The sequence below is a fragment of the Danio rerio genome, chromosome 15 (assembly GCF_049306965.1).
Source record: "Danio rerio strain Tuebingen ecotype United States chromosome 15, GRCz12tu, whole genome shotgun sequence".
Taxonomy (NCBI): Eukaryota; Metazoa; Chordata; class Actinopteri; order Cypriniformes; family Danionidae; genus Danio; species Danio rerio.
In genome coordinates, this window is record NC_133190.1 from 45,432,501 (window position 1) to 45,448,241 (window position 15,741).

Here is a 15,741-nt window from a genome sequence, read left to right on the forward strand (position 1 = left end):
CCAATCTCGGTCCTGGAGGGCCGGTGTCCCTGCAGAGTTTAGCTCCAACTTGCCTCAATGCACCTGCCTGGATGTTTCAAGTATACCAAGTAAGACCTTGATTAGCTTGTTCAGGTGTGTTTGATTAGGGTTGGAACAAAAATCTGCAGGACACCGGCCCTCCAGGAACAAGTTTGGTGACCACTGCTCTAGGAAAATATTTAGTACATTTCCATTTACTATTAAAACAATCATTCATTTTCTTTTCAGCTTAGTCCCTTTATTCATCAGGGGTCACCACAGCGGAATGAACTGCCAACTTATATAGCATATGTTTTACACAGTGGATGCCCTTCCAGCTGCAACCCATCGCTGGGAAACACCCACACACACTCATTCACACACACTCAAACACTACAGACAATTTAGCTTACCCAATTCACCTATAGTGCATGTGTTTGAACTGTGGGGGAAACCAGAGCACCCGGAAAAACCCATGGCAACACGTGGAGAACATGCAAACTCCACACAGAAATGCCAATTGACCCAGCCGAGACTCAAACCAGCAACCTTCTTGCTGTGAGGTGACAGCGCAACCCACTGAGCCACCCCAATTTTCTTAATATTTCTATTTATTAGGTTATTTTTTCTACATTTTTTAAATCAACCTTTAATTTAATAGTTTTAAAGAGCCTCTATTATGGGTTTTTGAAAATGATTTCCATGTAGTGTAACACAGCTCTAAGTGAAATATCCAGCTAAAAAAGTGAAAGCTGAAAGTGCACCGTGTTTAAAACTACTGATTCATCTATAAAAGGGTCGACTCGTAGTGGTTCAAATGAATCGTCTTGATAACGAGTCAGTGTGTTTAGCTCGTCTTTAGCCGTGTCAGCGTAACGTCAATACAGAACTCAAGCCATGCTCATTTGTTGCACGCGCAGACCCAGGAAAATTTAAACCTGCGCCCCTGTCCACAAACACTAGCACAGAAAAAGAAGAACACTGTAGCAGACCCCAGTTTAATTGTGTCGCAACACACTGTGCTCTGAAGTGTGAGCACTGCAAAAAAGGATTTTCTTACTAAGATTTTTTGTCTTGTTTCTAGTCCAAATATCTAAACATTCTTAAAATCAAGAAGAATTTTTAAGACAAGCAAAACATATTGTCTTGTTTTAAAACAAGCAAAATAATCTCATGTCAAAAGGAAAAACAAGATTATTTTGCTTACCCTATTGGCAGACTATTTTGCTTGTTTTAAGAAAAAACTAACTTAATTTTGGAATATTATTTCTGAAGAAAAGACAAAATATTTTGCTTGCCTAGAAAATACTTCCTGACATAAGAATTTTTAGATATTTGGACTAGAAACAAGACAAAAAAATCTAAGTAAGAAAAGCATTTTTTGCAGTGGGGGAAAGTTAGTGTTATTTTCCCTACCCAAACATGTGATGACGCTGTGAAGAGTCAGTGGTTGAAGTTTATTTTTGCAAAAATACCTCAGCATTATAGCCCCAGCCTTGTGCTGTGTTCTCGTCATTTTTCTGACGAGTGCTTCAGCAATCTACATGCTTCCAACAGGGGATTCGTCTGCTTTTTGTTAAAGAAAGATCAGAAAAGACTATTGATGTGTGGGACTTTGTCAGAGCTTGACATGAACTTAACAGTACATAATTCATGGATCAGTTCCTTGCTCCATTTCACAAATGGTTGCCTCCTTGTTTTTTCGAGCTTGCAAATGATCTATTTAATTGTGTTTTGTTACTTGTAACTGCTCAATGCAGCTTGTACTCTTATCAGGTTAACTCTGTATATTCTCATATCACATCTAAAACTACACTAAAAACGTGTCCAAGTGCCAATTTGTTTATGAATTTAAATGCGTTTGTGAACTCGTGATCCTCTGCTATTTGTCGTTGCTGTTGCCACCATCAGCTGTTCCTGCACACATGTAGCAGTCAGGTTTCAAAATAGTTCAGCTTTTGCCGTTGTTTGGATTAATGCTGAATGTGTGTCCCTGTTTTTACTTATGGCTAAGAATTGAGCAATGTGCTGGTGTTTAACTGCATTGCTTTAATGGGCTCACACTTATACTCTGCACTCTGACTACTTCAACAATGTTGATATGTCGACTAATCGCAATAGACTGGGTCATCAGACAAAAAAGCGCAGATTAGCATTGCGCTAAGGAGGGTTTTGATAACAAATGAATCGCTAAACAAATCATCTGGGAGTCGTTGGGATAATTAGGTAAAAATAAATGCATACTATGAGACAATGAAAGTGTTTTTGGACCTTGCATGCATATCGGCCTGTTGTTGGAGACCCCAAAACCAAAATATGACCTCTTTTAATGCATAATAGGGGCTCTTTAACATCTTTAACATATACTCAAACAAATTATATTTTTAATTTATCTAAAACGTATGACTCACTGAATATTATTCAGTTTTTCCAAAATGCGCTGTAGAATTGAACCTTTGACTTCTTTGTCTACTTTATTCCCACTCAGATCTAGATCTCTCAGGTGTTCATGGTTTGATCTGAGAGCTGACGTCAGAGCAGCACAACCTTCATCTGTGAGACCACAACCACTCAACCTGCAGTGAACAAAAATATCATTTAACAGAATCCTCATTACAGAGAAAACACCAGTATATCATGTCCTTCAGATCAGGATACCCCAGTTTCTCCAACTTGAAGCGGGGATCTTCAAATGCAGCACAGAGAGCAGTCACTCCAGAGTCTCCTATTTTATTCAGAGACAATTCCAGCTCTCTCAGGTGTTCTGGGTTTGATATCAGAGCTGAAGCCAAATCTGTGCAATCTGTGATTCCACACTGACACAACCTATGAAGAACATTTTTTTAAAAGATTGTGCACTATTTTCAGTCATAAATATAAATGGGATTAATATTGCTAATCGGGATCTTACCTCAATATCTCCAGTTTACAGAGAGAATTTTTCAGTATTTCAGAAAGGCACGTGAGTCCCAAATTTCCGATTTTATTTTCACTCAGATTCAGATCTCTCAGATGTTCAGGGTTTGATTTCAGTGCTGATGCCAGAGCAGCACAACCTTCATTTGTGACACCACAATGGTAAAGACTGGCAAAAATAAAAGTCATCATAAACATCATTAAATACATTTCAGTCCTAAAGAGGACCTATTATGCAAAAATCACTTTTAGTAGGGGTTTAAACACAGCTGTGTGGCAGCAGTTTGTGAATATACAGTAACCAGCTTTTAAAAGTAACAATTAATTCATTCTATTTTTCATAATCACACTTGATAAAAACAGTCTGCAGAAACACTTTGACATTCTCCCTTTGTACGTGTCCTCAGAGGGGGAAAGCCCCACCCACTTGTGACCATCTCTCCCTCATTAGCATAGGATGTTTATCTTGTTTTTGAATCAGCCACTATCCTGACACAAAGGGGCATCGCAAAATCGAAGTAGGAGTGGCGACAGAGGGCATAGTGCCCAGGCAATTTAGGGGCCCAGAGATGTCTTGCAAGGGGGCTCCAGACTTACAACATTGCAATTCCAAACTGCTCCACCCCCTGCTCTTCACTTACAAAGTTGCATTCGCCCAAACACCCCCCACTCTTCACTTGCGAGTTGCGACATCGCAATCATCCCCAACCCAAATCCTCCCCCAACTCTTCACTCACGTTGCCATCGCCCAAACACCCCCGTTCTTCACTTGCAACGTCGCAACTGCCCAACCCCCCACCCCCTACTTGCGATGTCGCAATCGCCCAAACACCCCCCGCTCTTCACTTCCGATGTTGCAATTGCCCAAACATCTCCCACCCCCCGATCTTCACTTACGAAGTCACAATCGCCCAAACAACCCCCATTCCCCACTTATTAATTGCGATGTTGCAATCACACACCCCACATACCCCATTCTTCACTTGCGATGTCGCAATTGCCCATACATCCCCCACCCCCTGCTCTTCACTTACGAAGTCGCAATCGCCCAAACACCCCCCCACCCCTCGCTCTTCACTTAAAGCAGGTTGCACACCAGAAGCACCACTCGGCAGCATACCGCGCAGCGTCACACAGCGCCATGCATTTTAGAATTCTAAACATAGGTTTCTATCAGCGTACAAACATCGGCGCCGCAAGTCGGCGGCACCCGGCCACAACTCAAGACGCAGTTCATATTTCAGCCGCGCCACAGAGCACCAACTGATTAGTTCCATGTTAAATATCATGCGAATGTGCACGTCTGGTGTGTGATGCTTTAAACTGTCATGTGCGCACCGTCTCACGGCGCTTCTGGTGTGCGACCTGCTTAAGTCACAATAGCCCAAACATCCCCTATCAACCACTCTTCAATTGCGACGTTGCAAACACACACCCCGTTTTTCACAATCGCCCAAACACCCCCCACCCCACGTTCTTCAGTTGAATGTCGGACTCTCCACACCATCACCACCACTTGGATGATGCGACGGCAGCCACTGGACAATGGCGCCAGTGCGCTCACCACACACCAGCTATAGGTGGAGTGGAGAGAAAGTGAAAGAGCCCATTCAATGGATGAAGATGATTGGTAGGCCATGATGGGTAAGGGCTGAGGGAGCGAATTTAGCCAGGACACCGGGGTTAAACTCTTTACAAGAAGTGCCATGGGATTTTTGATGACCGCAGAGAGTCAGGACTTCAGTTTAACGTCTCACTTGAAAGACAGCACTCACTGACAGTATAGTTCCCCTTCAGTATACTGGGGCATTAGGACTCACACAGACCACAGATTGAGCACCCCCTGCTCATTACTTCCAACAGCAACCTAATTTTCCCATGTGGTCTCCTATCCAGGTACTGACCAGGCTCAGCTCTGCTTAGCTTCAGTGAGAAAACGGTCTTGGAATGCAGGGTGATATGGCTGTGGCTGTTGCATTGGACCAATCACCACAGATTAGTATCACACAGAGGAGGGGGTTGTAAAAATTAATTGTTGAACAAATATATGGGAGTCGTTGGGATATTTAGGTAAAAATAAATGCAAATTTTAAGACAAGGAAAGACATTTCATGTACAGCCGCCTGTTGTAGGGGACCAAATTATGACGTTTTACAATTCATAATAGATCATTCTTTAAACAGGCATAAAACATCAAGAGAAAATCTTACTTCAGTTTCTCCAGTTTACAATGAGAATCCTGAAGTCCTTTAGATAATTTTTTTATTCCTGAATCTTGTAGTTTATTTGCAGACAGATCCAGTTCTCTTAGATATGAGGGGTTTGATCCAAGAGCTGAAGCCAAATAAGCACAACCTTCAGCCGTGATGTTGCAGTCGTCCATGCTGTTGAGAGATTGACAACATCATTTACTACAAATTTTAGTTAAAAAACAAGTTTATGTATTATAAGTTAAAATACAGAAGTTATGGCTATCCTGAGTTGTTATGCAATGGTCCAATGGGGTTAATTTTCCTTGTCTGTCAAAGTTATTATACATTTACTTTTCCAGGAATGCAAAAATGTATTACAGGGGATACTAATAAATATTTATAATTGTGCTAATACTAATAAATATTTATAATTGTAATAATATTGTCTAAAATAACAGTAATGTGTGACCCTGGATATATGGACCCTGTCTTATGTTGCACAGGTATATTTCAGGAAATAGCCAAAAAATACTTTGCATCGAATTGATATTGAGATTTTTTATGCCAAAAATGATTTGAATATTATGAGATAATATTACACAAAGTTATTTAGTAAATTGCTTATTGTAAATATATCAAAACTCAATTGCTGATTAGTAATGTGCATAGATAAAAGCTTAATTTAGGCAATCTTTCGCAGTATTTTATCATTTTTGAAACCTCAGTTTACAGAATTTCAAATATCTTTGCCAAATATTGCCTTATCATAACAAACCTTACATACATTAATGGATGTGATCCTTATTTAGCTTTTAGGTTATGTATAAATCTCAATGTCCAAAAATAGACCCTTGGTGTTGTGGTCCAGGGTCACATATTATAGTGCAAATATTCTTAGCTGCCTTAATCCAATCATATATATATATATATATATATATATATATATATATATATATATATATATACATACATACACAGTTGAAGTCAGAATTATTAGCCCCCTTTTTATTATTTTTTTTTATTTTTTAAATATTTCCCAAATGATGTTTAACAGAGCAAAGAAATTTTTCACAGTATGTCTGATAATATTTTTTCTCCTGAAAAAAAGTATTTTTTTTCCAGCTAGAATAAAAGCAGTTTTTAATAAAAAAAAAAAAAAAAACACTTTTGGGACAAAATTATTAGCCCATTTAAGAATGTGTGTGTGTGTGATATGGATATGGTTGTCTGTTACTTAGTCGATGGAAATACAGGTCATCACTTAGTTCACATAGATGCAATATGTTTTAATAGTGTAGTGATCAAATGTGCTACTTACATTGCTGATCTGGATTTTTTAATCACTGGCAGGAGTTTCCGAAGAACCTCATCAGAGGATTTTTTCAATCCAATAAATTTATTCAACTCAAACACATCCATTGCTTGCTCTACTGTCAATAAAATGAACACTAAAGCTGACCACTGACCACATGAGATTTTGGTTTCAGCCAGTGTTCCATAATCCATGTACTGTTGTATTTCTTTCACTAGTGAATGATCCCCCAGTTCATTCAGACAGTAAAACAGATTGATGGATTTCTCTGGAAGGCAAATGTTATTGATCCTTTTCTTGATGTACTCAACTGTTTTTTCACTGCTGTCTGAGCTGCTTCTGAATTTTATCATTAGTTCCTGTAGGAGAATCTGATTAGACTCCAATGACAGACCCAGAAGAAACCGCAGGAAAAGATCCAGGTGTCCATTTTTACTCTGTAGAGCCTCATCCACAGCTTTCTGATGCAGCTCAGATAATAAAACATTTTCTGGTGAATTACTGTGAAAGCAATCCAAAATATCTAAAGTTTTGGAAGTCTTTTTGGTCATTTGCTCAAACACATTTCTGTTGTGGTTTGTGAATAAGAGGTGCACATATAGAGCTGCTAGATGTTCCTGAACACTCAGATGAATAAAGCTGAAGACTTTCCCCTGATACAAGCCAAACTCCTCTCTGAAGATCTGAGTGCACAATCCTGAGTAAACTGAAGCTTCTGCCACATCAATGCCACACTCTCTCAGGTCTTCTTCATAGAAGATCACATTGCCTCTTTCCAGCTGCTCATACGCCAGTTTCCCCAGTTTGAAGATCATGTCTTTGTCTTTTTTTCCAGTATACTTCATGTCTTTGGTGTTGATCTGTGCCATCAGGAAGTGTGTGTACATCTGAGTGAGAGTCTTGGGAATCTCTGCAGTCTCTGCTTCACTCAACATCTTCTCTAGAACAGTGGCTGAGATCCAGCAGAACACTGGGATGTGGCACATGATGTAGAGGCTCCTGGAGGACTTCAGGTGTGAGATGATTGTATTGGCCAGACTCTGATCACTGATTCTCTTGCTGAAGTATTCCTCCTTCTGAGGGTCGTTGAAGCCTCGTACCTCTGTCACTCGATGGACACACTCAGAGGGGACGAGATCTGCTGCTGCTGGTCTGGAGGTGATCCAGATGAGGGCAGAGGGAAGCAGATTCCCCACAATCAGGTTCGTCAGCAGCACGTCCACTGATGATGTTTTGGTCACATGTTGTAGAATCTCATTGCTTTTAAAATTTAAGAGAAGACGACACTCGTCCAGACCATCAAAGATGAACAATATTTTATATTTGTCACTAAAAATGTCAATTTCTTTTGTTTCAGGGAAAAAGAGCTGCAGAAGATCTGACAGACTGAGTGTTTTGTCCTTCATCAGATTGATCTCTCTGAAAGGAAGTGGAAATATGAGCTGGACGTCCTGATTCTCCTTCTCTTCAGCCCAGTCCAGGATGAACTTCTGCACAGAGACTGTTTTTCCAATGCCAGCGACTCCCTTCGTCAGCACAGTTCTGATGGCTTTGTCTTGTCCAGGTAAAGGTGTAAAGATGTCTCTGCATTTGATCGCTGTGTCCTCTGTTGTTGATCTCCTGGATTGTGTCTCAATCTGTCTCACCTCATGCTCATTACTGATCTCTCCACTCTCACTCTCTGTGATGTAGAGCTCTGTGTAGATCTCATTCAGGAGTGCTGGGTTATCTTGCGTCACCATTCCCTCATACAGACACTGAAACTTCTTTAGTAGATTTACTCTGAACGTGTTGACTTCATGGCTGAAAAATTAATATACCACATTATTACAGTTAAACAGGAACATGTAAAAATCAACAGAAGAACTCATAGATTGTGTCACTGCTTATTAATCGAAACTACGCATTTTACCTGAAGATGAGAGATGGGTTTTCCATACATTCTTGTGATTTAATCACAGACTCGTCATATTTCATTTTCTTACTGATGGGTTCTTCTGCACCAGGTCTGGGTCGCGGGATTTGCCTTTACAGCATATTGTAAATTGATAAGCAGGCACTTTAATTATAAATAGGTTAACACTTCAAATATTGATCCATTAGCCAATACATTACTAATAGCCCGTTTCCACTGAGTGGTAAGGTATGGTACAGTTCAGTTCGGTACGCTTTTATGGCCGTTTCCACTGTCAAAAAGTACCTAAAAGTGAACCATGTCGTACCACTTTTTGGTTATCCTTTGCAAAGAGTACCTAGCAGTACTAAAGGGTACCAAACACTATTGGTTTACAGAGATGCATCAATCGCTCGTGGAGCTAGCCTGAATAAAAACAAAGGAACAGCCATGTTTTAAATACACAGCCTAGACATTACATCATAATACTATATGCAAATAATAACAGGCCATGGTCGACCCGAGCGCAAACAAACCTTGTTGTTGTCTTGATGAACAGCCACAAAGCCAAGAAGAGCAGAATTTTCCGTGTCCTGTTTTTGTTTTACAAAGCTGTCTAAAAGTGCGAGCGGTTATTTGCAATTGCTCATGTGCATTTCTATATTTGAAATAAGGAACTTCTTGAGCTGATGATAATACCGTGCGCATGATTATTGAAGCGCTTCCAACATACGATCCTTTCAGAAAAGTATAAACTTGAGAGTGAAGCGTGAAAAAACAAAGGAAAAGCCAGACAAAACAAAGGAGCAAATTGTTTCAGCAACCTGAATCATGAACAAACTGCCATGTTTATTATCGCCTTTTGGACTATTATCAACTTGGAATGACGAAGTTACTCTATAACAGAGGTTACATGTGCTGCTGAAGATTAAAGACACATGTGTGAGGTTTGCTCTGACTGTGGGCTGTATGTTGCGTGTTGTTTTTAAATTCAAATAAGGACTAAATGTATGCTGTGTGTAATTTTTCTGTAATTGGTAACATATCGGAGACTGTAAGGGTCTGTATGTGTTCATATATGTTGCATTTATATATTTATTTTATATAATTGCAGATGTTACAGTAGGCTGTTTTGCACTGTCATTGATCTGCAGTTATAATCAAATCCTGTTCATAGAAAAAAATAGTAATAAACATTTATACACAAGTATTTATGTGTGTAAAGCATCTGTTTTGTGAGAAGTGCTTCTCATGTGATATATGAACGACCCGTACAGCTTTACTTTGAAACGCAAGCCTGATAAAGGTGACCGGTACCGCACCATACTGTACCAGTCAGTGGAAATGGGCCATAACATAAACAAACAATAAACAGTACATTTATCACAAAATGTATTATTTTTTGTTAATGTTAATTTCCCTGCTATAAACCATTGCTACTGGGATGTTAATAGTTAAAACAAACATATTACTGATGTTGCCATTTTATAAAACCATTAGGAAACCAGGAGAGACCCTGAAGGGTTTCTAGCACAAGCAAATGTGTACCTGAGACTGTCCCTTCTGTCTGTCATTTGTGGTGGAGGATCAATAGACCAGTTACTCTTCATGGTCACATGACTGGGCTCTGGTGAATCTGATCTCTCCTGCTGAACCAAACTAAAACACAACAGAGATTGTTTTATTCATTAAGTTACTGTATTCATCCTTGCAAATGATAAGAAACCACGAGAAAGAAAGCTGCACCTGCAGATTTCTTCCAGGTTGAAACAACTTGAAGTTTTTATCCATCCACTTTGAGATCGTTCCTTATATATTGTAGTTTAATTGACAATTACAGTTAGAATCACAGTGTTACAGTTTCTGCCGGTTTATAAATGATTGTGTCTGTGAGAGACCACAAAAATACCAAGCAATTGTGTACCTGAGACTCTTTTGTCTGTCTCCATCCTTCATTTGTGGTGGAGGATCTATAGACCAGTCACTCTTCATGGACACAAGACTGGGCTCAGCTGAATCTGATCTCTCCTGCTGAACCAAACTAAAACAGAACAGAGATTGTTTTATTTATTAAATTACTGTATTCATCCTTGACTGTGATAAAGCAAAGCTGCACCTACAGATTTATTTCCAACTTGAAGTTATACATTTTAGCCACCCAGTTTGAGATTATATATTGTTTCATAATTAACATTTACAGTGCGATTTAGAGTTTTAGACTTTCTGCCGGTTTATAAAATAGAATGTGTCTGAGAGAGACCAGAAAATCCCCTGTAATATCAAGCAATTCGGTACCTCAGACGTTTTTGTCCGTCTTCATCATTCATTTGTGGTGGAGGATCTATAGACCAGTCTCTCTTCATAGACACACAGCTGGATTTTGGTGATCTCTCTTGCTGAACCAAACTGAAACAGAACACAGATTACATTAAATGCATCAAGTCACTGTATTCATGTTTTACGATGTTATCACTTGAACAGAATTCAGCTGATTTCTAATGCTATGAAGTTAACCTACACATTGCCTTGTGGTCAATTCGATGACCATGGTTAAGAATTTTAATTGCATTGCTCTTAATGTTACACACAATCAATTTAAAACTGTTTATGTATATATTAAAGGACAACAAGTAATTAATTAATTTATTTTGGATGAAAGGGGGGTAAGTAAACTAAAAAATATTTCTGGTAGTGAACTAGTCCTAATTAAATTGATGAATTATTTATAAAAAAAAAAAAAAAAAAATTGTATTGTTGTCGACTTTATCAGACCAGAACAAACCATCATAGGTCAATACCATAAGCAATTGTGTACCTCCTATTTTCCTCTTTCATTTGTGGTGGAGGATCTATAGACCAGTCACTCTTCATGGACACATGACTGGGCTCTGGTGAATCTGATCTTTCCTGCAGAGCTAAGCTGAAAAAGAAGAGGTTACATTTCAGTCTAATTACTTTTAATATATATATATATATATATATATATATATATATATATATATATATATATATATATATATATATATATACATATATACATATATATACATACACACACACACACACACACAACTCACTGGCCACTTTATTAGGTACAGCTTACTAGTACCGGATTGGACCTCCTTTTGCCTTCAGAACTGCCTTAATCCTTTGTGGTATAGATTCAACAAGGTACTGGAAATTGAGTCCAAATTGACATGATAGCATCATGCAGTTACGGCAGATTTGTCAGCTGCACTGCACATCCATGATGCCAAGCTCCTGTTCCACCACATCCCAAAGGTGCTCTATTGGATTGAGTTCTGGTGACTGTGGAGGCCATTTAAGTACAGTGAACTCATTGTCATGTTTAAGAAACCAGTCTGAGAGGATTTGTGGTTTATGACATGGTGCGTTATCCTGCTGGAAGTAGCCATCAGCAGATGGGTACAGTTAGGTCATAAAGGGATGGACATAGTCAAAAACAGTACTCAGGTAGGCTGTGGTGTTGACACCATGCTCAATTGGTACGAATGGGCCAAAAGTGTGCCAAGAAAATATCCCCCACACCATTACACCACCAGCAGCAGCCTAAACCATTGATACAAGGCAGGATGGATCCATGCTTTCATGTTGTTGATAACAATTTCTGACCCTACCATCCGCCCACAGAACTGCCGCTCACTGGATATTTTCTCTTTTTCGGACCATTCGTTGTAAACCTTAGAGATGGTTGTGTATGAAAATCCCAGTAGATCAGCAGTTTCTGAAATACTCAGACCAGCCTGTCTGGCATCAACAACCATGCCATGTTCAAAGACACTTAAATAACATTTCTTCCCCATTCTAATGCTCGGTTTGAACTGCAGCAGATCGTCTCAACGATGTCTACATGCCTAAATGCTTTGCGTTACTGCCATGTGATTGGCTGATTAGAAGGTTAAATTAACGAGCAATTGGACAGGTGTACCTAATAAAGTGGCCGGTGTGTGTGTGTGTGTGTGTGTGTGTATATATATATATATATAAAAGAGATAAATACCATAAACAAAGGTGTACCTGAGACTGTCCCTTCTTTCTGTCATTTGTGGTGGAGGATCTATAGACCAGTGACTCTTAACGGACACACTGCTGGGCTCTGCTGAATCTGATCTCTCCTGCTGGACTGAACTGTAATTACAGCAAATAAGGTAGGGTCACATGTTACATTTTGATAATTAGTTATTCTTAATTAAACTGAGAGAACATTTATGTATATATATATATATATATATATATATATATATATATATATATATATATATATATATATATATATATATATATATATATATATATAATGAGTACCTGCATACTGGAGAAAAATATTTCAACGTTTGTTTGTGACTCATTGTGTTGTCATGAGCACCACTGGTTCGTCTAATCTTCAGCGACTCTGAATGTAAGTGACAGAAACATTGGTTAAGAGTCAATATCGGAGTAATTAATCTATATTTATACATGTTTGTAAACTTAAAATAATTTATAAATGCTGAGTAAATTCAAATTCAGTGCGTACATATTACACGAACATGTAGACATCACTTGGTTATGGGTATACTATTTAATCTACACCCCCACTACTAGGGTTCACTTAGTATGATCCAAGTTTTTTTTCCTCTAAAGAAGAAAACAACTGGTAAAGTCTAGATCGGATATGCGACGGAAGTGAGTGTGCACATTAATAAAACAGCATTTTTTATGACACTGTAAAACAATAATTAATATTTTTACAGTACTGGGAGGGTTGGGTTTAGGGTTGGGGTAGGCGTTAAAAAATACATTTTATTGGGTAATTTAGATAACATAACTAATACTCGGTACAACTACAGTTTTTACATTACTGTGACGGTTGGGTTTAGGGTTGGGGTGGGGGTAGACGTTAATAAAATACAACAAATGAGAAATTTAATAAATAATAGAAATAATTCGCGTTAACTTCCGGCCGCAAACGTATAGCAACAACAACTCGACGCCTCTTCTCAAATTCGACCGTGTTGAAAATACAGTAACTACTAATACAGTAACTTTGGGGTTTTATTATATCGTTTTAGTTATTAGCTAAATATAACTAAATATTATTTTATTTGATTGACTTTCGAATGTCAAATTATTTTCTCTTTATTTTGTTCTATATTAAGATTATGGCATAGCAACTACAAAAACAAAACAAAGACATGTATAACATGGGATTGAGTAATAACAACGGTCTAAAAAACGCAGCAATTAATCGCAGTTTGTAGATTTTTATTGAAGGTGAGTGAAAATGATATAAAACCCAACACTCGACCCCCGCTTTCCGCTAACGTTATCTATATCTAACAAGGTAACAATAAGTTATGTTTTTGTAATAGTCATTAAATAAAATACGATACTTACATTTTATGCAATAGCTAATGTTACGTGACGCAGTTTGTTGGGGAAATGGCTCCTATCTCTCAGTGTTGCCAGATATAGCTAACTTTTTTCTTCCCAAAACCCACCCAAAATATTAAATTATTAAACTCTAAATTAAACTACTTGAACTGTCACAAAACTACAAGATAACCGGATCACAACGAAACACTGCCCCCTCTTACTCTTTCGAAATGGGGTATAAACTTGTGCCATTTGCTGTTTTAAATTCTTTTGAACATAATTAGGTGCTGTTTGTCAATCTGACAATGCTTCTATGTTGGTTCCTGCTGTCAGTTGCGGGGGAAAAAATCAGTGAAAAATGATACAGGTGTCACAGTGATAAACCTCTGTCACTGCAGGGCGCTGTGCTATGGGTGTGCACGCGCAGGGAAGTCAGATTTGTCCAGGGAGTCAGATTTTGATACAACTAACGTTAATTCCCTTCAGCCCCGCTTGCGGGTGAGCCCACGCAGTTTGCGCTATGCACTGGTCACTGAATGAAGTAGGAGCACAGAATTATGTTTAGTTAAATAAGTTGCATATAACATTTACGTTTTAAACCGCCCGCATTTTGCCAACCCACCAATGTCATTTTCTTTAAAACTGCCCAATCTGGCAACACTGCGCCTGCTCAGTGAGAACAACATGGAATAAACCATTCCACCATCAGCGGCTTTTATACGAGTATACTTTTATAGATGTTTGTGGGAGATTAACGCGGTTTAAAAGGCTAGATTAAACACGCACCAGTGGAAGTGACAAATAATTATAATAATATGGATTCGCTGGGAAAATAACTTATCAAAAACATTTATGATGATAAGTACATGCGGGTCGAATAACTTGTACGTTTTTTGCGGATTCCTTTTTCATTACTTAAGTTTTTTTACATGACCATCTGGTCTAAAATCTGAAGAAACAAGCATTAAAGTGTATTTTTTAGTAAATAACTGCGGTTCAGTAAGTGCTTAAAATTGGGAGTGTCCTATACTGTGCTTTAACTTGTAGCGGACGTTTACTCGGTGTTATGCGGTAAAGTTTGTGCACGTTCAAGGCGCTGCTGGGTATCCGTTTTCTGTTTTGGGATAAAAACAGAACAGACTTTAGCAAATTACAAGGCGAGGAACTCCAAAATTGTCATATTTATTCATATTCGTATCCATCTTCATTGTCTTCCTGGTATGTTTATGTTTGTTTAATAATTTGCGGTTTTTAAATGGAATTTTAGCCAATTAAAAATCATAATTCGGCTGTCATAACTATTCATATTCGTTTTAATATTCACAGCCTATTAACATACTGTGTAATTATATCTGTTTTCATTTATTTTTGTTAAAACCTGTAAATAGTTTTACTTTTTTATAAGGAATATTGCCAAATTAATACAAAATTTTGTTGAGTTTTAAAAAAGCTTTTAATTATCAGTCTACTAGGTACATTATTTATTAATAATAATATTTTTTCTACTTGGTTACATTTGATAAAAAAACAGAAAAAGTATTTTAAGATATTCTAGAGCAGTGTTTCTCAACCACATTACTGTAGGACCACCAGCTCTGCACGTTTTCCATATCTCCTTAACCAAACACACCTGATTCAGATCATCAGCTCATTAGCAGAAACTGAACGACCTGTAATATGTGAGAGAGACAAAGGAGACATTCAAAACCAGTTTTGTAGGTCCTCCAGGAACGTGGTTGAGAAACACTGTTCTAGTGTGTGCTGTTATGGAATTTTAATTAGTTTGTTTTAAAATATATTTTAATGAGGCTTTATTTCAATTTTAGGCTAACTTAAAAAAATAGTTATTTGATGTACCAAATCACATGAATTATTGCTATTAATAAAATGTTCCTTACCATAATATTTTTTATTACTTGTTATTTTTAAAAAGTAGTTTAAAATTTTTTTTATCAGACACAAGTGAAAACATTTAATGTAACAGTAACAATATAATTATATAAATATAAACAGTACAAATCTGTTAAATTATTATATTTTTCACCATATGA

General features: G+C 37.8%; 1 protein-coding gene across 3 annotated transcripts in view; it reads right to left on the minus strand.

The window, feature by feature from the left end:
- si:ch211-181d7.2 overlaps nucleotides 1-13,765 on the minus strand; it is a 14,484-nt gene extending 719 nt beyond the window's left edge. The window contains exons 1-14 of one of the 3 annotated variants that reach the window (XM_073924052.1): nucleotides 13,712-13,765; nucleotides 12,641-12,728; nucleotides 12,353-12,463; nucleotides 11,130-11,234; nucleotides 10,610-10,720; nucleotides 10,239-10,355; nucleotides 10,061-10,122; nucleotides 9,863-9,973; nucleotides 8,333-8,446; nucleotides 6,427-8,223; nucleotides 5,127-5,300; nucleotides 2,912-3,085; nucleotides 2,659-2,826; nucleotides 2,412-2,576 (exon numbers count right to left, since the gene is read on the minus strand). In XM_073924052.1, the coding sequence (XP_073780153.1) occupies nucleotides 2,412-2,576; nucleotides 2,659-2,826; nucleotides 2,912-3,085; nucleotides 5,127-5,300; nucleotides 6,427-8,223; nucleotides 8,333-8,446; nucleotides 9,863-9,924 (2,654 nt within the window). In that variant the 5' untranslated portion in view covers nucleotides 9,925-9,973; nucleotides 10,061-10,122; nucleotides 10,239-10,355; ... (3 more) ...; nucleotides 12,641-12,728; nucleotides 13,712-13,765. Of the gene's footprint in view, nucleotides 30-184; nucleotides 2,577-2,658; nucleotides 2,827-2,911; nucleotides 3,086-5,126; nucleotides 5,301-6,426; nucleotides 8,224-8,332; nucleotides 8,447-9,862; nucleotides 9,974-10,060; nucleotides 10,123-10,238; nucleotides 10,356-10,609; nucleotides 10,721-11,129; nucleotides 11,235-12,352; nucleotides 12,464-12,640; nucleotides 12,729-13,711 lie in introns of all 3 variants that reach the window. The other 2 variants (XM_073924051.1, XM_017351264.3) reach the window with 2 other exon arrangements.
- Nucleotides 13,766-15,741: the final 1,976 nt, after the last annotated feature.